The sequence below is a fragment of the Euleptes europaea genome, chromosome 1 (assembly GCF_029931775.1).
Source record: "Euleptes europaea isolate rEulEur1 chromosome 1, rEulEur1.hap1, whole genome shotgun sequence".
Taxonomy (NCBI): Eukaryota; Metazoa; Chordata; class Lepidosauria; order Squamata; family Sphaerodactylidae; genus Euleptes; species Euleptes europaea.
In genome coordinates, this window is record NC_079312.1 from 171,978,465 (window position 1) to 172,005,406 (window position 26,942).

General features: G+C 47.7%; 1 protein-coding gene across 1 annotated transcript in view; it reads left to right on the plus strand.

Moving 5' to 3' along the window:
• COL5A3 (collagen type V alpha 3 chain) overlaps positions 1–26,942 on the plus strand; it is a 158,497-nt gene that overhangs the window by 101,850 nt on the left and 29,705 nt on the right. The window contains exons 33-48 of the mRNA XM_056867384.1: positions 247–291; positions 2,486–2,539; positions 3,667–3,711; positions 4,382–4,435; positions 7,618–7,671; positions 8,430–8,483; positions 9,547–9,654; positions 11,478–11,567; positions 14,181–14,234; positions 17,370–17,477; positions 22,584–22,691; positions 24,082–24,135; positions 24,742–24,795; positions 25,675–25,782; positions 25,944–25,997; positions 26,094–26,147. Of these exons, the coding sequence (XP_056723362.1) occupies positions 247–291; positions 2,486–2,539; positions 3,667–3,711; positions 4,382–4,435; positions 7,618–7,671; positions 8,430–8,483; positions 9,547–9,654; positions 11,478–11,567; positions 14,181–14,234; positions 17,370–17,477; positions 22,584–22,691; positions 24,082–24,135; positions 24,742–24,795; positions 25,675–25,782; positions 25,944–25,997; positions 26,094–26,147 (1,098 nt within the window). The remainder of the gene's footprint in view (positions 1–246; positions 292–2,485; positions 2,540–3,666; positions 3,712–4,381; positions 4,436–7,617; positions 7,672–8,429; positions 8,484–9,546; positions 9,655–11,477; positions 11,568–14,180; positions 14,235–17,369; positions 17,478–22,583; positions 22,692–24,081; positions 24,136–24,741; positions 24,796–25,674; positions 25,783–25,943; positions 25,998–26,093; positions 26,148–26,942) is intronic.

Consider the following 26,942-nt stretch of genomic DNA (forward strand, 5'->3'; position numbering starts at 1 on the left):
GACATTATCTCAATCATGTTTTCTTGCCTCTCTCTGATTGGCTGCCGCTTGCAGGGGCCTGAGAAACAGGCTCAAACCTTTATTCGGCTGCATGTTCCCAGGGCTATGAAAAAGGGCAAGGAAAGGGAGCGGTTAGGATTTACCCACATATCTCCCCGGATGATGGGGTTTTGGTCTAAGCAAGGAAGGGGAGGGCCGCCCAGTCTTTCTCCACACTGATCAATTCCTCTTTATCTTCCTTCCTAGGGTAAAGCCGGCCAGGCGGGACAGGCTGGGCAACGTGGTCCCTCGGTGAGTGTTTGCCTAGCTGCACGGCTTCGGTGGGTCTCCCGTCTGCTTTTATTGTCAAGTTGTGTTGGTTAATCTTACCGCAGTTACACTAGAAGGAAAAAAAACAAGGGGGGTAGTTGTGAATGTCCTGCATTGTGCAGGGGGTTGGACTAGATGACCCTGGTGGTCCCTTCCAATTCTGTGATTCTAAGATCGGACAGAGCAACGCAACTTCCCAGGCTTGAATCTTGCCCCTCCCTAACCCACAGCTGGTGTTGGGGGAAAGTGCCGGTCAAGTCACTGCTGACTTATGGTGACCCCCGTAGGGTTTTCGAGGCAAGAGACGTGTTCAGAGGGGGGTTGCCATTGCCTGCCTCTGCGTGGGATGAGAGGGTTCTGAGAGAACTGTGACTGGCCCAAGGTCATCCAGAAGGCTTCATGTGGAAGAGCAGAGAATCGAACCTGGTTCACCAAATTAGAGTCCCCCACTCTTAACCACTACACCACACTGGCTTTCTTACAGCTGTGTGTGTGTAAAGTGCCATGAAGTCACAGCCAACTTATGGCGACCCCTTTTTGGGGTTTTCATGGCAAGAGACTAACAGAGGTGATTTGCCAGTGCCTTCCTCTGCACAGCAACCCTGGCCTTCCTTGGTGGTCTCCCATCCAAATACTAACCAGGGCCGACCCTGCTTAGCTTCTGAGATCTGACGAGATCAGGCTAGCCTGGGCCATCCAGGTCAGGGCTATAGCTACCCACTAAAAAAGAGATTATAATAGCTTGGAAATAATGAAGAGAGAAGAGAGGGAAAAGGCTGGAGGGGGTGAAGGACAAAATACTGTGGTATAGTGGTTAAGAGCAGTGGTTCGGAGCAGTGGACTGTGATCTGGAGAACCAGGATAGATTCCTCACTCCTCCACATTAGCAGCGGAGGCTAATCTGGTGAACTGGATTTGTTTCCCCACTCCTACACATGAAGCCAGCTGGGTGACTTTGGGCTAGTCACAGCTCTCTCAGCCCCACCTACCTCACAGGGTGTCTGTTGTGGGGTGGGGGAGGTGATTGTAAGCCGGTTTGATTCTCCCTTAAGTGGTAGAGAAAGTCGGCATATAAAAACCAACTCACCTTCTCCTTCGCCTTCTTCTTCTTTCCCCCCTCCACAGTGACAACTTGTGCAGGCTATTCTATTGTTTCGGTGCTGTAGAATGGTAATTGTAGGGTTTCTGTAACCCCTTATGGAAGGGTAGAAGGGGTTACAGGCCGCGGAGTCACCTCCTGTGGCCTTTGAAAGAAGGTTTCTAATAATGTCCACATCACGTTTTGCGGAAAGGTCCAGATGAATGAGCCAGCCGAGGGCAAGTTGATCAGCCTCACCTTGACAGGAAATCAATGTGAAGAACCAGGAAATCAGAGGTTGTTGATCAGCACAGCTGCCGCGGATCCCGCCTCTGGCTGATGAAAAGCATGTGCAAAAGGATGAGGGGAAGAGAGAAGCCTCTTCCTAACATCCAGAAAAAAACCAAAAATTTACTCTGCTCTGGGTTTTTTTTTAAATACCCAGTCCAAGAGGCTCTCAAAATGGCGCAAACAGAACTCATCCATATTCCTTGAAACTTCCCCCTTAGTGCTGTGATGCAATAGAGAATGCCACAGTTGTTTCGGAAGGGTCGTCTGCATTTCATCCTAGAGCTGCCTGCAACAATTGTGGACGAATCCTAATCCTCTAGTAAACCCTAGTTAAATTGTGGAACTCCCTGCCCCAGGATGTGGTGATGGCTGCCAACTTGGAAGGCTTGAAGAGGGGAGTGGACTTGTTCATGGAGGATAGGGCTACTAGTGAAAGTGAATACTAGTCGTGATGCATACCTGTTCTCTCCAGGATCAGAGGAGCATGCCTATCACATTAGGTGCATTGGAACACATGCAGGATAATGCTGCTGCAGTCGTCTTGTTTGTGGGCTTCCTAGAGGCTCCTGGTTGGACTTGATGGGCCTTAGTCTGATCCAGCAGGGCTTTTCTTATGTTTGTATGTTCTCTGGAATTTGCTTGCAAGATGTGAATTTTTATTCAAATTTGAATCTCCCCCCCACACAACATTTGCAATTGTGTATGTTTTGAAAGATTCTGTTAATCAAGTGGATATGTATTTCCTACCTTTCACGCTACCATACCAAAAGCTCAATGACCCAGTCTGTGTCCTTTCTCTTCTTCCAGGGTCTTCCTGGTGAGCGTGGTTTGCCAGGACCCACGGGGAAACCAGGACCAAAGGTATTTCTGTTTTCTGTACAGAGTACATGTATTCTGGTATGTTTCTCGGCACCTGCTGTTTAACCCACATGTGTCTATCCACTGTTATCCATCTGAGCGTGTTACTAGTGCAGTCTATTTGATGATTTCAATCAAATAGTACAGAATTTCTTGGACTGTCCTGTTTCAGACTCTAGGTGTAGAGAGCCAGCGTGGTATAGTGGTTAAGAGCAGTGGTTTGGAGTGGTGGACTCTGATCCGGAGAACTGGGTTTGATTCCCCACTCCTCCACATGAGTGGCAGAGGCTAATCTGGAGAACCAGGTTTGTTTCCCCACTCCTACACATGAAGCCAGCTAGGTGACCTTGGGCTAGTCACACACTCTCAGCCCCACCTAGCTCACAGTGTGTCTGTTGTGGGGAGGGGAAGGGAAGGTGATTGTCAGCCGGTGTGATTCTCCCTTAAGTGGTAGAGGAAGTCAGCAAATAAAAACCAACTCTTCTTCTTCTTCTAGGTGGATGATGGCACATTTTAGTGTACCCCTGCATGGAAAAACAACAACAAACCTAAAACAGAATAACAAAAGGGCGAAAATATAAGAGAGAAACATAAGGGAGAACATAAAGACAAGGAAGAAAACATTGGCCTTCCATGCAGGGCTGTTTCCCTGCAGTCACACACACACCCCTCCGACTGCTTGGGGGCCTCCTTTTGAATATGCATGCCCTTTCCTCCCGCCAGAGGTTGGCTCGCTCTCCCCGTGCATTTTGCCTGTGTTTTCCGGATGCTGTTTTAGCCAAAATCTGAAAAATGCGGGTAAAATCCACGGGGAGAGCAAGGCGGCCTCTGATGGGCAGAAAAGGCACTCATAATCAAAAAGAAGCCCCGAAGCAGTCGGCGGGGGTGACCACAGGCAAACGTCCCTGCGTAAAAGGCGAAAACGTCTGCCTTCGAGGTAGTAAGCTAGTTTTCTGCAGGAAAGGATATTTTGATTTGGAACACCATTCAAACACACAATGCAAACTAGAACAGACAAGAACTTTTCCCTGCTGGCCCATCAGTCTGATTCTACTGAGATAATTTTCCATATCAGTTCCCAACAGGCACTCCAGTTCTGCCACATCTCAGTTTTTATTTTCTCCTAACAGGGGGATGCTGGCCATGACGGGGCCCCTGGGATCGCAGGAGAAAAGGTAAGCTGAATTATCAGTTCCCTGCAGGCAGAGGGAGGCCAGGCAGGGTAATGTCAGAAGATCCCATTTTCCTTTTTTTGACAAAAAGCAAACACCTGTACAGACAGAGAGGTCGGGACATCATAGAAGCCGATCCCACAAGGAGCGGCCGTAACATCAAAGAGGTCAGATGAAGATTAAAATAATAAATAATAATGGGCAGCAGGAGAGACGCCCGCCACAGTAAGTGGGAGGAATAAGGATGGGCTTGAATATAAACGCTGATGATGAGATCGGACAAGTTGTATGCTGAGAAGGGGTGGGAGAGAGACAAAGACCGGGGCAACAGCGTTGGAGAATGCTAGACACCATCTCACTACACCACCAGCGTGGTGTCGTGGTTAGGAGCGGCAGACTCTAATCTGGAGAACCAGGTTGGTTTCCCCACTCCTACAAATGAAGCCTGCTGAGTGACCTTAGGCTAATCACAGTTCTCTTAGAGCTGCCTCAGCCCCACCTACCTCACAAGGTGTCTGTTGTGGGGAGAGGCAGGGGAGGCGATTGTAAGGCAGTTTGAGACTTCTTAAAGATAGAGAAAATTGGGGTCTAAAAACAAACCTTCTTCTTCCTCTATTTCTTCCTCTTCCTCCTCTTCCTCTTCCTCCTCCTCTTCCTCTTCTTCTTTCCATAGGGACCTCCTGGACCACAGGGCTCCCATGGATTTCCAGGGCCCAAAGGGCCACCTGTAAGTATCATTCTGTCGCCAAATCTAGTGGGTCCCACCATTCCCGCAGGCCTCGAAATGGCGTGGGGGTGGGAGAGGGTGGGACACAGTCTCCATAAGACATCAGTTTACAATTTCATCACTGGTGTTGGAAAATGCCTTTCAGGCTGGACCTGTGACTGTTGTTTATGCGGCAGAGAGAGCATGCTGTTCGTGTTTGTTTGCCATCGAGCCAATTTTTACATTTGGATTATACACCAGACAAGAAAGCATTTCAGCCTGGTTTAACTGTCACAGTGGAAAAGGACTGGGGAACAGTCTGTACATAGGCACTGTGTAGGGGTGGGGAAACAAACCTGGTTCACCAGATTAGAGTCCACCGTTCTTAACCACTATACCAACCTAGCTCTCCTTAAACCTTTAAAAGCTTATAGTTATATATTTTATGTTAATAGTTAAACTTTATATTATCGCCTGCATGTCGTAGTGGTTAAGAGCGGTGGACTCTAATCTGGAGAACCAGGTTTGATGCCCCACTTCTCCACCTGAGCAGCGGACTCTAAGCTGGTTGGTTTCCCCACTCCTCCATATGAAGCCTGCTGGGTGACCTTGACTAGTCACAGTTCTCTCCACACGCTCTCAGCCCCACCCACCTCGCAAGGTGTCTATTGTGGGGAGGGGAAGAGAAGGCGATTGCAAGCCGCTTTGAGACACCTTAAAAAGGTATATGAAAACCAACTCTTCTTCTTTATGTATGTGTTTGGTGGGGTGGTGCATAGAGCGTACAGGAGTCATAGGGCATACAAGATCATAGGCCTGCATAAACACCTGCAGCTTTGACTCATTTCCTGTTCACTGGTTGTGAACAGAGGAACTGATCTCTATCAGCTGGAGATCAGTTGTAATAGCAGGAGATCGCCAGCTAGTACCTGAAGGTTGGCAACCCTAGAAGCAGCAAAGTCCTCCACAAATGGTTGGAGACATGCTGTGGCTCACTTTGGTCTCACCCACCCACTATCAAACGTAAACGCCGATTTAGTTGCCATTTTGCAAAGCCTCAAAAGGTTGCCGCGCTAACCATGTTTTACAGCGCTCACAGCCATTTGCCCAGAACTCGATTTGTGTTCAGCAGTTTTGAAGTGGGGAAATTTGTCCAAACTGAAATTTTCCCCAAGCTTTTTGTTGTTGTTGTTCCCACCGCAGGCGCCACGTTTCAAGAAAATTCGTGTAACCTTAAGACGTTTCATCACGTAAAAAAAGAGACAGAAGCACATAAATCACGGGGCATGTTTCCATCTCAGCATTTTTGATAGCTTGAAATGCTCTTTCTGAAGCTGCCCGTAAAGAAGCAGGTGGCCGATCTTATTAGATCTTTAGCTATAAGTCCCCTTTCCCCCCAGAGATGTCTTGTCCCCATCTCTGTCCTCTAGAGCTTTGATTGGACTTTCTCCCCTGGAGGGCTGCCTTCGTATTCCGTCGCCCTCCCCTCTCCTCCTACTTTCTTGATCAAGGTCCTTAAAAGGGCAGCATCCCTATCTGCTTTCTGGAGTACGCGCGGCCTGGATTTCCTAGGCTCCAAACATCTCCCAACAGTTCATTTTTCTCATGATACGGACATAAATAAACAGGGATACTTATTGCTTGATCACAACTGTTTTATTACCGCTCGCTCAGGGCAGTCTGCCCAGCAGGTGATACACTGTGCAATGAACATTTAACTGTTGCACGGCAAACCCCTTCCGATATCTTGTTCTTGCTGCATTGTTCTTTGTTTCTTTTTTTTACTTTTGCAGTCTAGGTTTCGTTCGGGGGTGGCGGCATTGTTTATTGGTGTGTCATGTCTTTTCTTTGCTTTCTGTTGTGTTGGTTTCTCATTTTGTAACGCAGCCTTACTGCGCTGCTGATGGTATGTCTCATACTGTTAGGGTTGCCAGCTCCGGGTTGGGAAAGACCTGGAGACTTTGGGGGCAGAGTCTGAGGAGGGTGGGATTTGGAGCAGGGAGGGACTTCAATGCCACAGAGTCCAATTGCAAAAGCGGTCGTTTTCTCCAGGGGAACTGATTTATATCACCTGGAGATCAGTTGTAATAGCCACCACCTGGAGGTTCTACAATGCTATATACTACACCAAATCAAATAAGCATCAAGTACTGTACAAAATTATAGTCCAAAAGACAGTTAAATACAGTAAGGCAATCAAAGTCCATCCAATAAGGATATTCAGAAGTACATCAGCCAATGCACTAGCAGAGATGCCGTTATAGCTATACCAACAATTACTTGTCCTCTAGATAGTGTACATGTTTCGTTGCTGGCTTCTTCAGCTTGTTGGTTATTACTAGCAAATTCCACCAGAATAATAACTTGTCAATTTCTCCGCAGCAGGCTCGTTCCAGCTTAAAGCTTCAGTTGTAGGATGGTGGCGTAACTCAGTATCAAATTCCCAATGGACTATCTAATTTTTTTTTTAAGTCCTCCAAAGTCTGTTCCTCTGGCTTTATAACCAACTCTTCTGGTAGAGTCCAGATGCCCATGTGACAAGTTTAAGCCTTGAATCTCAGCAAGTGAGAAAGGTGAACTATAAGTGAAGTAAATAAATACACTAGAGATAGTTCAGTGAGGGCTGGACTGTCCTCTTGCATAAGTAGCCAAGCCTTTCCAGAATGTGCCTGTTTGCTGCAGCTCTCTGGGGGAATGTCTGAGACAAATGGTTAGGGTTGCCAGCTCCAGGTTGGTAAATACCTGGAGATTTTGGGGGTGGAGTCTGGGGAGGGCAGGGTTTGGGGAGGGGGAGGGATCTCAGTGGGGTATAGTGCCGTAGAGCCCACCTTCTCAAGTAGCCATTTTCTCCAGGTGAACTTCTCTCTAGTGCCTGGAGATCAGTTGCAATCCCAGGAGATCTCCAGCTACCACCTGGAGGTTGGCAATACGGGTGTCAGCTCCAGGTTGGTAAATATCTGGAGATTTTGGGGGTAGAGCCTGAGGAGGGTAAGATTTGGGGTCAGGAGGGACTTCAGTGCCATAGAGTCCACCTTGCAAAGAGCCCATTTTCTCCAGGGGAGCTGATCTCTGTCACCTGGAGATCAGTTGCAATAGCAGGGAGTTCTCCAACTACCACCCGGAGGTTCGCAACCCTAGTTGGCAACCCTACAAATGGTCCATCCCATGACTTCTCTTTTAATGCGGAACTTTCTGCTTGGTAGGGCCCTGCCGGGAAGGATGGCTTGCCAGGACATCCAGGCCAACGTGGGGAGCCGGTGAGTGTCCCTTTGGGGCAAAGAGTAAGGTTGGCCTTTAGGTGCCCTTTCTTTCTCCCCCTTCTTTCCTCTGTAACATTGCATATTTATTCCCCTTGCCCCCCCCCCAAACACCCCCTGCCAGGCCTGAATCAGCACTCCTGCTTCCTGGCTGCTGTTGCCTCCAGTATCTTCAGCCACGTCCACCATTTTGGGGGGAGAGAAGAAGACAAGAGGCAAATGGCTGCTGCTGAACACTTGGTAGAAGGGAGGGCACCAGGAATATGGTATTCATCAAGAGGTTATTGGGCAGTTTCTCAGGGCTGCCTGGCAAACCATCAAATGTTCCACCTAGGGTTGCCAGGTCCCTCTTTTCCTCCAGCGGGAGGCTTTTTTGTTTAAGCGCGCGCGCATGCGCGCACCGACGCACTCACATCACTTCCGGTTTAGAACCGGAAGTGCCGCCTTGCAAAGGGCCTTTACCTCTTAAAAGCGGCAAACTAAGAGGTAAAGGCCCCTTGAGAGGCGGAACTTCCGATTCTAAACTGAAAGTGCCGCGCACGGTATGCAAGCGTGAATGCACGTTTGCCCGCCGACCCTTAGGTGGTCGGCGGGCAGAGGGCGCAATTGCCGGGGTTTGCCCGCCACCAGCGGGCACCTGGCAACCCTAGTTCCACCCGTCCACTAGATTTGTGGGCCTTAATTGAAGTCCCAACAGGATTCTTTCATTGTTACCTTCTCCTTTTTAGACCCTAACATTCATTTCTCCTTCCCTTTAGGGATTCCATGGCAAAACTGGCCCGCCAGGGCCTGCTGGGGTCGTGGGACCACAGGTAAAGAAAAAAAAGTGTATACAGACTTAGTAAAAATGATAATCTGAGCTGTTCTCGAACTGAACAGCTGAGGCGACCAGAGAGGGTTGTGCAACAGGCTTGATAATCAAACTCTACTTTTTTGTCCAGTTGTGTCCTGAGTAAAGAGACTGCATTTTAAAAAGTCTCCTTTTTGAATCGATGGGAAAAACAGGAAAAGAGACTGCAGAATTGGAATTGGTTTCCTTAACTGATAACCCACTAAGGTTGCCAGATACCAGGTAATGGCGGGCAATTGCTCGCCAATTAAGAGGGCTACCCCTCAGTTGGCTGGCGGGCAGACGCAGGCCAGCTGAAGAGGGGCAATTAATGTCACTTCTGGGTTTACCCACTTCTGGGTTTAGTACATTCCTCCAAAAACCCTATGTGCTAGAGCATCCCCGTCACTTCTGGGTTTACCCCAGAAGTGACGGGGATGCTCTAGCACATAGGGTTTTTGGAGGAATGTACTAAAGTTTATTAAACGACTGGGTCCTTTCAGTACACAGGAACTATGATGTGGAGAACGCAGGGTCATCTGCTGAAGCTGGAGGGCGAGAGATTCAAAACAGATAAAAGGAAGTATTTCTTCACACAACACATAGTTCCCTGCCACAGGATGTGGAATTCCCATGTGGTGATGGCTGCCAACTTGGAAGGCTAGAAGAGGGGAGTGGACATGTTCATGGAGGAGAGGGCTATTCATGGCTATTAGTAGAAACAGATACTAGTCATGATGCATTCCTATTCTCTCCAGGATCAGAGGAGCAGGCCTATTATATTAGGTGTCGTGGAACACAGGCAGGATGCTGCTGCTGCAGTCATCTTGTTTGGGGGCTTCCTAGAGGCACCTGGTTGGCCACTGGGTGAACAGACTGCCTGACTTGATGGACCTTTTTCTGATCCAGAAGGGATGTTCTTATGTGTAGCAAGCTTCAGGCAGTGGTTGCTCTTCCAGAAATTCTGCTTTAATCATATTGGGGTTTGTTGGGGGGGGGGTTGGCTCCGAGAGGCTCTCAAATGCTGTACTTCCTCTGCACAACAGGGAAACTCAGGGGAAACTGGCCCTATGGGGGAGAGAGGCCACCCAGGCTCTCCTGGACCTCCTGGAGAACAAGGGCTGCCAGGTGCTGCTGGCAGGGAAGGTGCTAAGGTATGTACCCCTGGGGGGAAGGGTGTGACAATGGGACACAGGGAGGGAACAGGGCACGGAATGCCAGAAGCCAGATGCTCATGGTCTAGCCTGGTGTAGAGCCAGCATGGTGTAGTGGTTAAGAGCAGTGGTTTGGAGCGTTGGACTCTGATCTGGAGAACCGGGTTTGATTCCCAACTCCTCCATACGAGCGGCAGAGGCGAATCTGGTGAACCAGGTTTGTTTCCCCACTCCTCCACATGAAGCCAGCTGGGCGACCTTGGGCTAGTCACACACTCTCAGCTCCACCAACCTCACAGGGTGTCTGTTGTGGGGAGGTGAAGGGAAGGTGAATGTAAGCCGGTTTGATTCTCCCTTAAGTGGTAGAGAAAGTCAGCATATAAAAACCAACTATTCTTCGTCTTCGTCTTCATCTTCTTCTATTTGTTGGATATGAACAAAGGGCATTAGTTAAGGATGCCAACCTCCAGGTACACCTGAGAATCCCCTAGAATTGCCGCTCATCTCCAGATTACAGAGATCAGTTCCCCTGGAGAAAGTGGAGGCTTTGGAGGGTGGTTTATATGGCATTGTACCCTACTGAGGTCTCTGCCCTCCCCAGGCTCCATTCCCAAATCTCCAGGTGTTTCCCAAACTGGATCTGGTTACCCTATCCCCAATCCCCCACACCGGTGGCTGGGTGGGAGGGATGTGTCAACCCTATATTAGGGTTGTCAACAGTCTGGAGGGAAAAGTGCCATTCAGGTCCGGGTATGTCCTAACTTAGGAAGGAGGAATTTCCTCCTGCAGTCCTCCTGCAGTCTACGGAAACCAAGTCCTGCAGTCTAAGGAGTTCATGTGTGCATGTTGACATTTCACATGAGCCTGCGGAACATCGCCAGTGCTTGCATCACAGTTTACATTTGCAGCTTTAATTGTGCATTCCCTAGTGCCAGTTCAAAGAAAAGCAGCGAACGGAGAAGCTTTCCGTTCCCCCCTCCCCCCAAACACGCACCTGGTTGAGCAAGACTAGGGCCTGGTTTGTACATGCAGCAAAATGAGAAGGCAGAATTCTGGATGGGGCTGCACCATGACAGATTGGAGGGGGAGCTGGCACATTCTTAACGCACCCGCCTGCAACAGGTCCCTGCCGATTTAAAAAACAAAACCCTAGCTGTTTGCATATTGTGTTAGTTTTCTGCTTGCAGGGAAGGAGTATAGAGGAACTAGGGTTGCCAACCTCCAGGTACTAGCTGGAGATCTCCTGCTATTACAACTGATCTTTAGCCATTAGAGTTCCTTTTAAAAAGGTAAAGGTCTCCTGTGCAAGCACTGGGTCATTCCTGACCCATGGGGTGACGTCACATCTCGACGTTTCCTAGGCAGAGTTTGTTTACGGGGTGGTTTGCCAGTGCCTCCCCCAGTCATCTTCCCTTTACCCCCAGCAAGTTTACCTGGAGAAAATGGCCGCTTTGGCAATTGGACTCTATGTAGGCTTGCCAGGTCTCTCTTTGCAACCAGCGGGACGTTTTTTGGCCGGGTGGTCCTTTTGCTCCCTTCAGTCCGGTTGGCCCCTGTGGAGGAAAGCAAAATACATATCCCTCCTTGGCTCCATCTCATGCTGCAACCATTTTGTATTGGCATCTGCCCCCTTGGCTGAAAATTCCAAAAGTGCCCATAGGCTCAAAAATGTGGGGCACCCCTGTTCTAAGGAGTGGCAGGGGAAATGAAACCAGCCTCGATCTGAAAGGGCAGAAGGAGAGGGGCAAATAAATCCAAAATCTTGCTGAAGCGTTGTGCGGTTTTGGAGCTCCCCCTGTAGTAACTTTGACCTTTGATTATAGGGTGATCCTGGCCCTAGCGGCATTTCTGGCAAAAACGGCCCTCCTGGATTGAGGGGCTTCACTGGGGCTCGAGGACCTGCTGGAGAGATCGTAAGTGTTGTCATGCTAATGGAAGAGATTTCTGTGGGAAGCGATGCAGGGAAACATCCCTGAACATGATAGACTGGGGTGGCCATGGTTTTATTTCCTTTCTTTGTAGTCCACCTTTCTTGTTGAGACTCCAGGTGGATTGCCAAACTGGAAAAATAATACAATACATAAAATCAGCAATGCAATAAAACTGGGTTACCCCATTCAAGAACAATAAAGTTAATACATCAAATAAAGGGGAGGGGAGTCTAAATTCTTCAAACATTCCAACTACAATCCTCTAAAGCAGTGGTTCCCAAACTTTTTGGGCCACTGCCCCCTTGGTTCCACAAACTCAACCCCAACGCCCCCTACCCTATCCTATAAAAAGCATTATTTAAAATAGGGGTTTTTATGGCTCACTAAAGAAGATAATAATAACATTTCAAAACAGTAGCAATTAATTGCACATCTATTCAAAATCAAATCAAAACTTTTTAGTTGAAATTTATTCAACAAAACTGATGAACTTGATCCAGTGGTACCAGCTCTTCAAAGTCTGGAAAAAATTCTGATAGTTTCCACCAAATTTGCCGGCATGGTGCCATAGCTTGATTCATTGTAAATTAGTGAACAATGCAGTTGAAGGGGCCCACCTCTAGCGCCCCCCTGCTACCCTCTTGCCCCTTAGTGCCCTTCTAGGTAATCGCACCGCCCCCCTGGTCTTACATGCACACCAGCCATTTCCCCCACAGTAACCGTTTCCATTCTTTACCGCAGACAGTATTTCTTTCCTTTTTAAATTGGTTTTTTAATAGCGTTATTTCGATATACCATTTGGACAAAATAGGCAGCAGGTTCTCTGCGTTCCCATTTTTCATTTTTAAAAAAGAGTCATTCTCGTACCCCCTTTTACTTGCAGAAATAGATGGGGGGAAATTGTATCTCCACAATGAAATGGGCTATAGACTTACTTTTCTATTTTAAATGAAAGCTGGGAACTCAGAGAATGTAATGCATAATGGTGTGGGGGGTGTGTGTGTATTTGCCATCAAGTCACAGGGTCAGTGAAACCACCTACCTGGAGGGACTGTTGCTGGCCCTTTTCACCACACATTGCTCCTCCTCCTTTTCCCCAAACTACCTCTGTCTTTAAAGTAGTGATAGGCTCTTGGGGCTGACCTCACAGTCTCCAGGTAAAGGGATTCCAGGGTCATTTATGCAGGGGAAGTTTGTGTTTGGTTTGCTGCACAGTTTTCTGATCTGAATTCTTAAACATCATATGCATGAGGGCTGTTGAAGAAAGTAGGGAAGGAATACCCAGTTTTGCAGAAGCACACACAAAGACAGGGAGCAGTCCCTTTAAGAGCTGACCTGCCCCCTCCAAGTAAACTTCAATAAGGCTGTGTTTTCAGGGGCAGGACTCAGAAGCGTGATTCACTGGGGATGCATAATTAATCACAAGGTACTCCTGGAATTTCTTGGGGGCGGGAAGCCCTCATGCATATGATGTTTGAAAATTCAGATCAGAATACTGTAAAGCAAACAAAAACTTCCCCTGCATAAATGACCCCTCTTTTGTGCTTCACTTTGAGGGAAGAGGTTGGATGGGAGGGACAGACATGTGTGAGGGAGAAGCCAGAATGCGCGTGGAGAGAGAAACCCTTAAGTTAGGACTATGCATGGAAATGGCAGGGATTTGCCTCGCTCATGCCTCGAAGCAGAATTTAAATTCGTTATAAAACAGAATCCTAGAACTGCCGGGAAAGAACGAGGCAGGAGCGAAGTGACTTCTAAAGGCTGGTAAAATCATAAATAATGCAAAGGAAGCCTCGAAGCAGTCCAGCAGGGATCGCAAGCTAAATACCCCACCCCCACAGTGGCAACAAGCCTCCATGCAGACACTGCCCAAAGCTTCTCAACAGATTCCCTCTTCAAAGGCAATGGTAGTCCCGTGTGCAAGCACCTGGTCATTACTGACCAATGGGGTGATGTCACATCCCTATGTTTACTAGACAGACTAGGTTTAGGGGGTGGTTTGCCATTGCCTTCTCCGGTCATCTATACTTTGCCCCCAGCAAGCTGGGTACTCATTTTACCAACCTCGGATGGAAGGCTGAGTCAACCTTGAGCCGGCTACCTGAAACTGACCTCTGTCGGGATCGAACTCAGGTCGTGAGCAGGGCTTGGACTGCAGCCCTTCAGCTTACTGCTCTGTGCCACGGGGGCCCAGCCCCACCACAATGAAGCTCCCGCTGATGGTGAGGGGGGACTTGGCAACCTTATAGTTAGGCTACGTGGGAAGGTCACCTGTTCCAGTCCTGACATGCTTGTACAGTTTCCCTGTGGCTTGTCAGTTTCCCAGCGTGTACAGTTGACATGCTTGTTCAGTTTCCTAGTGACAGAGCTTCCACGCAGTGGATTTCCCTGCTAGTTTTCTTTTGAATTTACAATTTAATAGCATTATATTAATATCAGGCCAGTCACATACTCTCAGCCTTGACCGTGTCTAGTATTTGGATAGGAGACCTCAGAGGAACACCAGGGTCATGACGCCGAGGCAGGTAATGGCAAACTACCTCTGAAATTTTTCATCATCCCTAAACCATCTTTGTATTTTGCTTTCCTCCACAGGGGCCAACCGGACTGAAGGGAGCAGAAGGACCACCCGGCCCTCCAGGGCCCACGGTGAGTAGACTGACCTATAGGGTTGCCAACCTCCAGGCACTAGCTGGAGATCTCCTTCTGTTACAACTGATCTCCAGCTGATAGAGATCAGTTCCCCTGGAGAAAACGGCCACTTTGGCCATTGGGCTCTATGGCATTGAAGTCCCTCCCTCTCCAAACCTTGGCCTCCTCAGGCTCCGCCCCAAAAACCTCCCGCCTGTGGCGAAGAGGGACCTGGAAACCCTACTAACCTATCCTTTAGGGTTAGAAAAAAGCAGGGAGATGGGACCTACAAACTGGATCTTGTATGACCTGGGGCCAGTTTTACCTGAAGAAAACCTTGTCCCATTCTGAGCCCATTTACCCCCTCAGATCCTCCCAGGGCTGCCTTCCTGAACCCTTCCTTGGAGCTATCTGTTAGGCCGCAGCTAGGGGTTTCCAAGTCCAAGATGGGTGTCGAGCCTGAGGAGGGTGGGGTTTGGAGAGGGGAGGGACTTTAGTGCCATAGAGTCCAATTGCCAAAGCAGCCATTTTCTCCAGGGGAACTGATCTCTGTTGCCTGGAGATCCGTTGTAATAGCAGGAGATCTCCAGCCGCCACCTGGAGGTTATGTGAGAGGGCAGCACGAGGCTCAAAAAGAACTTAAATATATATAGAAAGACAATGCTAGCTTAGAAGGCCAATAAATTTATATTAGTATGAGTATCCCAACTCTGAAGAATTTTTGGAAACACAGTCTATGCTTCTCTCAATTGTATAAGAGCTGAAATACTTCTGGACTCCAGGAAGTCTAGCAATCCATGCTCATATAGCTGAAGCAGTGGAAACTTTTACAAACCGCAAGTGCTTTATACGGCGATCTCCTAATCATCCATTGGGTCGGCAAGCTGATGAAGGTCCTCCAAAACGTGTCTTACAAGCCCTTTTGAGCTGTAACTTGAATTGTTGAGTTTGTATTTAACCCAGTGTGGTATTTTTCAGTTTAAGCCCTGTGAGGCAATAGAGGTGTGCATTAACACGATACACCTGGGAGTGTATTTTTTTGTTGTTGCTTATTTTGGGATACTCATACTAATATAAATTTATTAGCCTTCTAAGCTAGCATTGTCTTTCTATATATATTTAAGTTCTTTTTGAGCCTTGTGCTGCCCTCTCACATAGTCTAACTATTTCAGCATAGGTTATTTCGCCACCTGGAGGTTGGCAACCCTTGCGGAAAATCTCCGACCACCATCCGGAGGTTGCAAAAATAAACAATAGTTGGCTCTGCAAAATGTGATATATTGTAATAAAACATCAAACAATAATTTAAACGATGTAACAGAACACAGTGAAACAGTGAAAAAGTGACTGACGATGACAATGTTGTATACAAAAATGGGCCAAAACAAGCAACAAGTACAAGACAAGCGAAAATGGAGCAAGCAAACAAACGCAACAGCGAAGAGTCACAATAATTTCAAAATGCTCATGATAAGGAACAATGTCCAATAAAGTCAGCTTGGCTCTTGGCTGGGTGCTTGCGCAGTCAGGCAACTCAGAGGAAACGCCTTTCCGGATATACAGCAGCGCTTTCGTCACCAAAAGTGACTTCTTCAGCCTGATTGTAAAATGCAAAATTAACTATAGAAATTTCTTATGGACTGCTAAAAGTTATATACAGACATAAAATGTCATGTTACCTTTGAATATGCAATGTAGCTTACATTGGCTCCAGAACACTTTCCCGAGGAGGTGCAGAGGACCCCCTGTGCCGTTCCAATTTCCATAAGAAATATAAACCCAGTCTTTTCAAGCAGACACTTGGCAGCTGACCTATTTGGAAGGTATTATCTTGAGGGGAAATTGTGCAGCTGTTTTTTTTCTGATTTGAGATTTGTTTATTTTATTTTTTTGAAAACAAATGTGTTGTCTACGGGTCTGGTTCTTCGTAGGCTGCTTTGAGCTGCAGAAAAGACAGAATATACTCATTTTAATGAATAAAACGGTGAGCCAAAGGTGCTAAGGGACGCAGATCTTCCCTGCTTTTTCCTTGCTGCTGATAGTCAAGGAAGCCTTGTGCACAAAATGCTATGGGCTATTGAAAGGTGGGGGTAGGGTTGCCAACTTCCAGGTGGTGGCTGGAGATCTCCTGCTATGACAACTGATCTCCAGCCAACAGTTCCCCTGGAGAAAATGGCCGCTTTGGCAATTGGACTCTATGGCATTGAAGTCCCTCCCCTCCCCAAACCCTGCCCTCCTCAGGATCCACCCCCAAAATCTCTAGCTATTTCCCAGCCCGGAGCTGGCAACCCTAGGTGGTGGGGGGAGGCAACAGTTAGAGGAATTAAGAAAAATGTCCCTCTTCTCTTTTCCACTAGCATAGTCTCTTGGGCTGGGTTTTTGGCAGTGGGGGAGTCACAAAGATCAGAAAATAAGATCTGTGGGGTGGAAGAGTATGACCGTGGGGCGGGGACCATCTTCAGCAGCATGATGCACTGGAGTGCAGGTCTTGATCACGGTCCCCGCCTGATGGATGGGGTGAGGGACACCTGATGATCTCTATAGTGAAAAAGGGCTCCGGAAAGGAAATTAGGCTCATTTTATCTTTTCTTTTTCAATGATCAGGGGGCTAGAGCAACTGCCCTGTGAGGAGCGGTTAAAATGTTTAGGGCCGTTTAACTTGAAAAGACGGTGGTTAAGGGGAGACAGGACAGAGGTCTATAGAATTATGCATAGTATGGAGAGAGTGGACTGGGAGAGAGCTTTTCTCCCTCTCTCATAAACACCAGAACACGGGGTCATCTGCTGAACTGATCAAAGGAAGTATTTCTTCACACAACGCAGAGTTCAATTGTGGAACTCCATGCCCCAGGATGTGGTGATGGCTGCAACCTGGAAGGCTTGAAGACGGGAGTGGACTTGTTCATGGAGGAGAGGAGTATTCGTGGCTACTAGTCAAAATGGATACTAGTCATGATGCATCCCTATTCTCTCCAGGATCAGAGGGGCATGCTGAATATATTAGGTGCTGTGGGACACAAGCAGGATGCTGCTGCTGTAGTTGTCTTGCTTGTGGGCTTCCTAGAGGCACCTGGTTGGCTACTGTGTGAACAGACTGTTGGATTTGATGGGCCTTGGTCTGATCCAGCATGGCTTTTCTTATGTTTTTAATAGGGTTCCCCTGGTGAACGAGGCCCCTCAGGAGCAGCCGGGGGCATCGGACTGCCAGGCCGTGGGGGTAATCCCGGACCAGTGGGACCTGCAGGGGAGAAGGGGGCACCGGTATGTACAAATCACTTCCTTCTCATCCAGTTCTATGGTTCACACATTCCCTCTGACCTGGCAGCCTGATCCTTTAAATTTAGGCTTACTGTGGTTACTCATTGGTAGAGGAAGGCCAAATATATGCTCAAATCATACACTATTTTTGGAGGGGAGATTGATCTCAATGGGTAGCCGTGTTTGTCTGTAGCAGTAGAAAAGAGCAAGAGTCCAGTAGCACCTTAAAGACTGACAAAATTTCTGGCAGGGTAGGAGCTTTCGTATGAGCTCACTTCTTCAGATACAGCTAGGAATGTGTGTCTATCCTGAATGGCATTTGTTGCCCCACTCCTCCACATGAAGCCTGCTGGGTGACCTTGGGCTAGTCACTGCTTTCTTAGAGCTCTCTCAGTCCCACCTACCTCAAAGGGTATCTATTGCAGGGAGGGGAAAGGAGGGTAATTGTAGGCTGGTTTGATTCTTGAGTGGTAGAGAAAGTCATCATATCAAAACCAACTCTTCTTCTGGTGTAGTGGTTAAGAGCGGTGGTTTGGAGCTGTGGACTCTGATCTGGAGAACTGGGTTTGATTCCCCACTCCTCCACATGAGCAGCAGAGGCTAAACTGGTGAACTGGGTTGGTTTCCCCACTCTTCCACATGAATAGCAAACTCTAATCTGGCGAACCGGGTTGGGTTCCCAACTCTTCCACATGAATGGCGGACTCTGGTGAAGCAGGTTGGATTTCCCACTCCTGCACATGAAGGGTGACCTTGGGCTAGTCACAGCTGTCTTAGAGCTCTCTCAGCCCCACCTACCTCACAGGGGGTCTGTTGTGGGGAGGGGAAGGGAAGTTGATTGTAAGCCGGTTTGAGTCTCCCTTAAGTGGTAGAGAATGTAGGCGTATAAAAACCAACTCTTCTTCTCCTTCTTCCTTTTTCCTTCCTCCTCCTTCTCCTCCTCCTCCTCCTCCTCCTCCTCCTCCTCCTCCTTCCCTTCCAGCCATATCTGAAGAAGTCAGCTGTGGCTCACAGAAGCACATACCCTGCATGAAATGTTGTTAGTCTTTAAGGTGCTACTGGACTCTTGCTCCTTTCTACTTTTGTTGTTGTTGTTAGTGCTTCCATTAAAAATAGACTTTGGGACTAAATCTGTTCTGGAATTAAATCCAGTCTGCCTGTTAGTTCCACCTCAAGGAAATTTTACACCCAGACTCACCTTTTATGATCCTTGGCCTCATCATGGGCTTGGTTTTACCCCCTGTGGGGATACTCTGGACCTGACCCTTTGGACCCATTTGTTGCCATTCTTAAAAGTGTTTTTCTATACCTCTTTGACCTTATGCATGCTTCATGTACTCTATCCTTCACTCATATTTCTAAAGAAGAAGGAGAAGAGGTGTTTTTTATATGGCGACCTTCTCTACCTTTTAAGGAGACTCAAACTGGCATACAATCACCTTCCCTTCCCCTCCCCACAACAGACACCCTATGAGGCAGGTGGGGTTGAGAGAGTTCGGGGAGAACTGTGACTGGCCCAAGGTCACTCAGCAGGCTGCATGTGGAGGAGTGGGGAATCGAACCCTGTTCTCCAGATTAGAGTCCCCCACTCATGAGGAGGAGTGGAGAATCGAACCCTGTTCTCCAGGTTAGAGTCCACTTCTCATGTGGAGGAGAGGGGGAATCAAACCCGGTTCTCCAGATTAGAGTCCACCGCTCATATGGAGGAGTGGGAAATCGAACCTGGTTCTCCAGATTAGAGTCCCCCACTCATGAGGAAGAGTGGGGAATCAAACCCGGCTCTCCAGATTAGAGTCCGCCGCTCCCAACCACTACACTACACATCATAAAGATGTTCCATGAATTTTCAGGGCCAAGATTTGCAGAGCAGATGTGCACACCGCTTTGTGCCTTTACAGCTGATGAACATTTTTGCAAGGGTCTGTAAACTGGAAAGGGATGAACAAAGGGGAGGGAAAAGTGTTATTGTGTGGCCTTTCTGCAAGAGAGTAGAGGAGGAAGACTAAACAAAAATGATTGATGGAGATGGCACAGAAAGAAAGAAAATTGTTAACAATAAAGGTGGGCATGGGGGTGGAATAACAATGAGAACCAAGGGTGTTATAAAACACTAATCCAAATGATGGTTCATATTCACATTCGACAAAACGGCACAAGATACCTGGCGACAAACTTAATGGTCTGTTTAAAATGGTCTTCCACGCAAAAAATCTCAGCCAAGTAACTTCCGAGGCAGATCCCCCCCCAGAATATTAAAACATACCAATAAATCAATGCAAATAGCAGCCAGAAGCATAAAAAGTCAATTAAAGCGTCACATCAGTCAATAAAAACCAGTAGTTGAGTAACCAAGCCGTAAAGTAGAACTAATTGGAGGGGCCCGTGTGAGATAGACGCTTATCCCGAATGTTCCGTCTGCTTTGCTCTAAGATTCACCGCAGCCTTTGCCATGGTAGGGCGTAGTGGTTAAGAGCGGTGGTTTGGAGCGGTGATCTGGAGAACCGGGTTTTATTCCCCAGCCCTCCACATCAGCAGTGGTTTGGAGTGGTGGGTGCTAATCTGGTGAACTGGATTTGTTTAACCACTCCTACATATGAAGCCAGCTGGGTGACCTTGGGCTAGTCACAGCTCTTAGAGCTCTCTCAGCCCCACCTACCTCACAGGGTGTCTGTTGTGGGGAGAGGAAGGGAAGGTGATTGTAAGCCAGTTTGAGTCTCCCTTAAGTGGTAGAGATGGCATATAAAAACCAACTCTTCTTCTTCTTCTTCGTCTTCTTCGTCTTCTTCTTCTTCTGTAGGACCTCACAGCAGTTTATGGGCAGGTGCTCCTGGGATCTTCTGAAGGACCTCCTGATCCCATGAGATGTAGGAAAGCCACAATTAGTTCTTTGCTTCAGGGGAACCCTGATGTTACCCGCCCTGAGTCGGCTTGCTGAGGAGGGTGGGTTATAAGTCAAATAAATAAATAAGCAAATAAAATGTTCATAGTGCACGTTGGGGAACACTGTAGATGCTCCTCCAGATGCAGTGCAAAGCAGCTTTTTAGGCTGGCTTTTCGATTGGGCTGATGTAAATTTTGTGGTCAGTTATCTTTCTTTAAGAGCCCCGTGGCGCAGAGTGGTAAGCTGCAGTACTGCAGCCCAAGCTTGGCTCACGACTTGAGTTCGATCCCGCTGGAAGTCGGTTTCAGGTAGCCGGCTCCAGGTTGACTCGGCCTTCCACCCTTCCGAGGTCAGTAAAATGAGTACCCAGCTTGCTGGGGGTAAAATATAGACGACCGGGGAAGGCAATGGCAAACCACCCCATTAACATAGTCTGCCTAGTAAAAGTCATGATGTGATGTCACCTCATGGGTCAGGAATGATCCTGTGCTTGCACAGGGGACTACCTTTACCTATCTTCCTTTGGTTTGTGATTGATTTTAATGTATATTTTTCATTTACATTCATTAAATAAACCCCACTCAGCCAAACCCTGACATAGCCAACCCAAAGCCTGAGTGAACAAAAGTTTTCAGCTGATGCCTTAAATAAAATAAATTCTGTCTCAGGCTTTCATGAATACGGGGCGTGGTCAGTGGAGATTTTTTTTGTCACAGAACTCTGGTGATAGTTAGAAAAGAGCTGTTGATTTTGTTCAGTTGCCGGAGACTTTGCTTAGAGTAGCCAGGGTTGGTTTTGGGGTTCCTACACCTGTCCTGGATAGCCCCAGCTCTCATCAGCTCTCAGAAGCTAAGCAAGGTCTGCCCTGGTTAGAATTTGGATGGGAGACCTCGAAGGACTACCAGGGGTGTGATGCAGAGGCAGGCAATGGCAAACCACCTCTGAATGTCTCTTGCCTTGAAAACCCTACGGGGTCACCGTAAATCAGTTGTGACTTGATGGTACACACACGCGCGCACACACACTCACACACACACACACTCCTCTTCACTGAGAAGGAGTGGGGACAGAAATGGTGATCGTTGATAGTGTTGTGCCCGCAATAGCCAGAACCCTAGACTGTATATGCTGTTTTGAGAGTCCTTTGTATAACTTTACCACCTTGGATTGAGAAAGTTGGTCCGTTTTGTAGGAACCAGAGGTGGAGAAGAGCCAAGGTGTTTTCCCCTCCCCCCAAAGTTAAAACCTTAGTGGTAGCAGCTAGCTTCCTCATCCCTAGAGACTGACGGGTCAGTGAGGGATGCTTAAAGGGTGCCAGATCCTTCCCCTCAACTGTGGCAACCCTTCTGAGAGGTGGAAAGTTTGTTACACAGGCAAAGAGATATAGGGAGGGAGGGAAGGAGTTAACTGACTTGAAGCAACACCCTAGTAAAGGCCCTGTCTTAGATGACCGCTCCCCTCCCCTCTCAAAAGCAGGGGCGTATACCACAGAGACTGTATATTTTACAATTTATCTGTCAAATAGTTTTTACATGAGCTATAGAATCATCGAATCATAGAGTTGGAAGGGACCACCAGGGTCATCTAATCCAACCCCCTGCACAATGCAGGAAATTCACATCTACCTCTCCCCCACACCCCCAAGTGACTCCTACTCCACACCCAGAAGATGTTGGGGGGGGGGAACCCTCCGGGATCCCTGGCCAATCTGGCCTGGAGGAAAATTGCTTCCTGACCCCAAAAAAGGTGATTGGCACTACCCTGGGCACGTAAGAAAGGGACACGAGAGCCAAACACTGATGCAAACCTTCCTGCCCTCCTTCTCATGATCTGCCTACGATCACAGAATCGGCATGGCTGACAGATGGCCATCTAGCCTCTTCTTCAAAACCTCCAAGGAAGGAGAGCCCACCACCTCGCGAGGAAGCCTGTTTCACTGAGGAACCGCTCTGTTAGAAAGTTCTTCCTAAAGTTTAGCCGGAAACTCTTTTGATTTAATTTCAACCCATTGGTACTGGTCCGACCTTCTGGGACAACAGAAAGCAACTCTGTTGCAGTGTATAGTACAAATAATGGGGAAATGAAGTTATGCAGAAGCACATTTGGGGATGCTTGGCCCAAACCATTTAGGGTTCTGTATACCCGGTCTTCATGCTTCTGAGTGAGGGGTTAGCTGCATGAACCTTGACCCCAGAACCTCTCTTTTTTTTGCCTTTTTACTTTTCTAGGGTGAGCGGGGCCCCATGGGCCCAGCTGGACAGGATGGAATTCCTGGTCCGGTGGGACTTCCTGGCCCGGCCGGGCCACCAGGACTTGCCGGAGAAGATGGTGACAAGGTAGGGGGGTCCTTCTGATAAGCCTGTCTTATTGTATCAATACCCAATAACAATAAAACAGTAGGAGGTTGAAGATTCAAAGCAGTTTGTTTTACTGGCCAATACACAAAACGCCTGGTGAAAAATGCCCACAGTGCAGGACAATTCATACACACATCAAAGGATTGCAAGCATGAATATAGACTTCGATAATGGGTGGTTACAGAGGCGTAATACACACGTAAGAACCCAAATGCCCCATACTCGGGACCCCCAAGGTTGCATAACCTATTACAGAATGGAAGGCATTGCAGAGAAAGTGGTGATCTAATGCTCTCTAATGAGCAGAGAAGACCCACCAGTGTCAGGTGCTTCTGTGTTTGATCCTAAGTTTCTGCAGTTCTTCTTATCTTGGACCCTGGCATCTGCCAAAGGCTAACGGAGTTTTCCTAGCTGGCCCTTATGTGTGGGGAGCCAGCTTATGAAAGCATACTGGGGCCTTCTATGGATTCTCTAATTAGCTTCTAACTAGTCAAGCCGGGCCTCTTATACTCAAGGCCTTTAACATATATGTGCTTGTTAAGGAGTTTGTTAAGGAGTGGGAGGCGTGGATTGTTTATTGCAAAAATGAACTTAATGTGCAAAACGTTAAAGGTTACAACTTAGACTAGGTTAATTTTCTTGTTTCTATTTTTCTTTCTTTTTTAATAACTAGAAGGTTTTACAAAAAAAAATTTTTATAAAGAATTAGAAAATAATTGCTAAGAGGATTACGAAGATAAGTTAGAGGTAGAAGAAGGAAGAGGGGAAGTCAAAGCAGGGGAAGATAATGTTATATATATATATATGTGTTAGTCTTAATTGAGAATTAGAAAAGATTGAAAGGTAGTGTTAATTGATTGTATCGAATGTATGAAAAAACAATTAAAAATTATTAAATATATATATATATGTGCTTGGTGTGACTTTAATCATAGATGCCAACTCTTATACACTGAGTATGGCATATTCAAAAGTGCAGATTATACTTATGAATATGCCATACTCAGTGTATAAGAGTTGGCATCTATGATGGGAAATGTATTCTTTGATTTGAAATATATTCTTTGTAATCAATAAACTTTATTGATTACAAAGAATATATTTCAAATCAAAGAATACATTTCCCATAGCCTATAATGATTCAGGCATTTCACTTCTTCACTGTGGGGGGCATGTTTGAAGAATGAAAACTTCTGCCAAGTCTAGACAGACCTGTGTTTTTGTTTCCCTGGCAACAGTTTCCATCGCCTTGCCCCCCCCCCCCAAGCCAAAGTCTTTGCTCAGTGGTCCATGTTTACCTCACAGTGGTTTCCGCGGCAATCGTTTCCGTGGCAATGCTCTGTGTTGTCATGGCCATCTCTTTTTGCAGGGAGAGATGGGTGGCCCAGGACAGAAGGGAAGCAAAGGCGACAAGGGGGAAGCGGTAAGTTTGAGATGGGTCACTGATGGACTTTGGGGGATCAGCCAGCATGGCCGTTCTTGTGTTATCACGAGGGTTGCCAGCTCTACGCTGGGAAATACCTGGAGATTTGGGGGGCAGAGCCTGAGGAGGGCGGTGTTTGGAGAGGGGAGGGGCTTCGATGCCATCGAGTCCAATTGCCAAAGCTGCCGTTTTCTCCAGGGGGAACTGATCTCTGTCGGCTGGAGATCTGTTGTGATGGCAGGAGATCTCCAGCCACCACCTGGAAGTTGGCAACTATAGTTATCACTGCTTGGGGCTTTTTGTTAGCTGGGCCAGGGTGTTAAAGAGATCTGGAAGACAGTAAGTGAAGAAATGAGCAAGTCTCAGTCTCACACAGGGTTGCCAGGTCCCTCTTTGCCACCGGCGGGAGGTTTTTGGGGCAGAGCCTGAGGAAGGTGGAGTTTGGGGAGAGGAGGGACTTCAATGCCATAGAGTCCAATTGCCAAAGCAGTCATTTTCTCCAGATGAACGGATCTCTGTCAGCTGAAGATCAGTTGTAATAGCAGGAGATCTCCAGCTGGTACCTGGAGGTTGGCCACCCTAGTCTCACACCCTCTTTTCTTGCAGGGTCCCCCAGGGCCTACTGGGATCCAGGGACCCATCGGACATCCTGGTCCTGCTGTGAGTACTCCACTCTAAGATCTGTAGTGATGCCTTTTATTCTCTGAAGCCTTAGAACTGTTTCTTCCTACCATTCCCTGAGATGCTCATCTCCTCTCAAGTCTCCCCTCTTTTCTTTATTTCTCATGGCCTCAACCAGCATCTGCAATCATCTACAAGAGAAGAGGCTGAGGATCTTTTTTTTAATTTTATTTTTATTTTTCCAAACAAAAACATACAAATATACAAACATTAACATCAAATTATTACATTGTACTGGAACTTACTTTATGATTACAATCCAATTATCACGTTCTTTGAGTAACAGCTTTCTATTTTATAATTATATTTGCAAATCTGACAATTCATTGTTCACTTAAATTCTTACATTTTATTGGTTATCAGCTGCATAATCAAACAATACTTTCCATTTTTCGTGGAACTCAGAGGTTGGTCTGTTATACACTAAAGACATTAATTTATCCATGGTTGCATATTCGGCTGCTCTTTTTGTCCATTCAATTACATCTGGGTAGTCCTCTGCTGAGGATCTTGAACATATGACCCCATGAATCTGCTTTAATCAGACCCTCGGTCCAGCAAAGTCAGTATTGTCTACTCAGACCGGCAGCGGCTCTCCAGGGTCTCAGGCAGAGGTCTTTCACATCACCTACTTGCCTAGTCCCTTTAACTGGGCATGCCGGGGATTGAACCCGGGACCTTCTGCGTGCCAAGCAGAGGCTCTACCACTGAGCCATGGCCCCTCCCATCCTTGAACGGCTGCAAAGACCTTCCTAGCCAGCCTCTTAACTTTTTTGACGCTAGTAGAATGGAGGAATGGGATCATGTGAGGGAAGAGTTCTGTATCCGTAGAAATCCTGACCCGTGTCTTGCTAACAGGGAGCGGACGGGGAGCCTGGGCGCCGAGGGCAGCAGGGTATGTTTGGCCAGAAAGGAGATGAAGGCGGCCGTGGATTCACAGGAACCAGTGGCCCATCTGGTTTGCAGGTGAGTATGAATGCTGGGGGGTTAGTAGGGATGCCTCAGCCCCACCTACCCCACAAGGTGTCTGTTGTGGGGAAGGGGAGGGAAAGTGATTGTAAGCTGGTGAGAGACCCCTTAAAGGTAGAAAAAAGCAAGGTATAAAAACCAACTCTTCATCTTCACAGGGGATGCCAGGCACCCCAGGAGAAAAGGGCGAGAGCGGCGACGTGGGCCCCATGGTAAGAGCCATTTCTTCAGCCTCAAACCTCACCCTGTCCTGGAGTCCACTTCCGATGCCTCTCCAGCTATCTCCCTGACCTTCTTTCTCTTTGTAGGGCCCACCTGGAGCTCCAGGACCTCGAGGCCCGCAGGGTCCGATTGGAGGGGATGTGAGTATAAATCCTCTTTGTGTCCAGGGCAACGGGGCAGGAGGGCCACTGGGTACATTTGAATGTTGGGGAAAACACCGTCAGTGCATCCAGTGTGTACTTCTTCCTCTTATCTATCTCTCTATCTCTCTATCTCTCTATACACACACACACACTGCCCAATGCATGGCTCAGTCATGAACACAAATGAACACATTAAGCTGCCTTCTACTGAATCAGACCCTTGGTCCATCAAAGTCAGCATTGTCTACTCAGACCGGCAGCAGCTCTCAGGGATCTCAGGTAGAGGTCTTTCACAACACTTACTTGCCTAGTCCCTTTAACTGGAGATGCCGGGGATTGATCCTGGGACCTTCTCATGCCAAGCAGATGCTCTACCACTGAGCCACGGCCCATCCCCTTCTACATAAAACAAACAAGCTGGTTTGCAAGTTACAGAATACACAGGTTACACAGTATTTGCCTGTTGGGGAATTCCACAAGTACATGTGTAGGGTTGCCAGCTCCAGGTTGGGAAATACCTGGATATTTTGGGGGCGGAGCCTGAGGAGGGCAGGGTCTGGAGAGAGGAGGGACTTCGATGCCATCGAATCCAATTGCCAAAACGGCCATTTTCTCCAGGAGAACTGATCTCTGTCGCCTGGAGATCACTTGTAATAGTGGGAGATCGCCAGCCACCACCTGGAGGTTGGCAACCCTATCCACTGAACAAGAAATAAACAAGCAACACAGACCAATAGCGGGAAACACAACAGAGGTGGGACGGGTAAGGGAGAAGGGAGGAGGGGAGGCCAG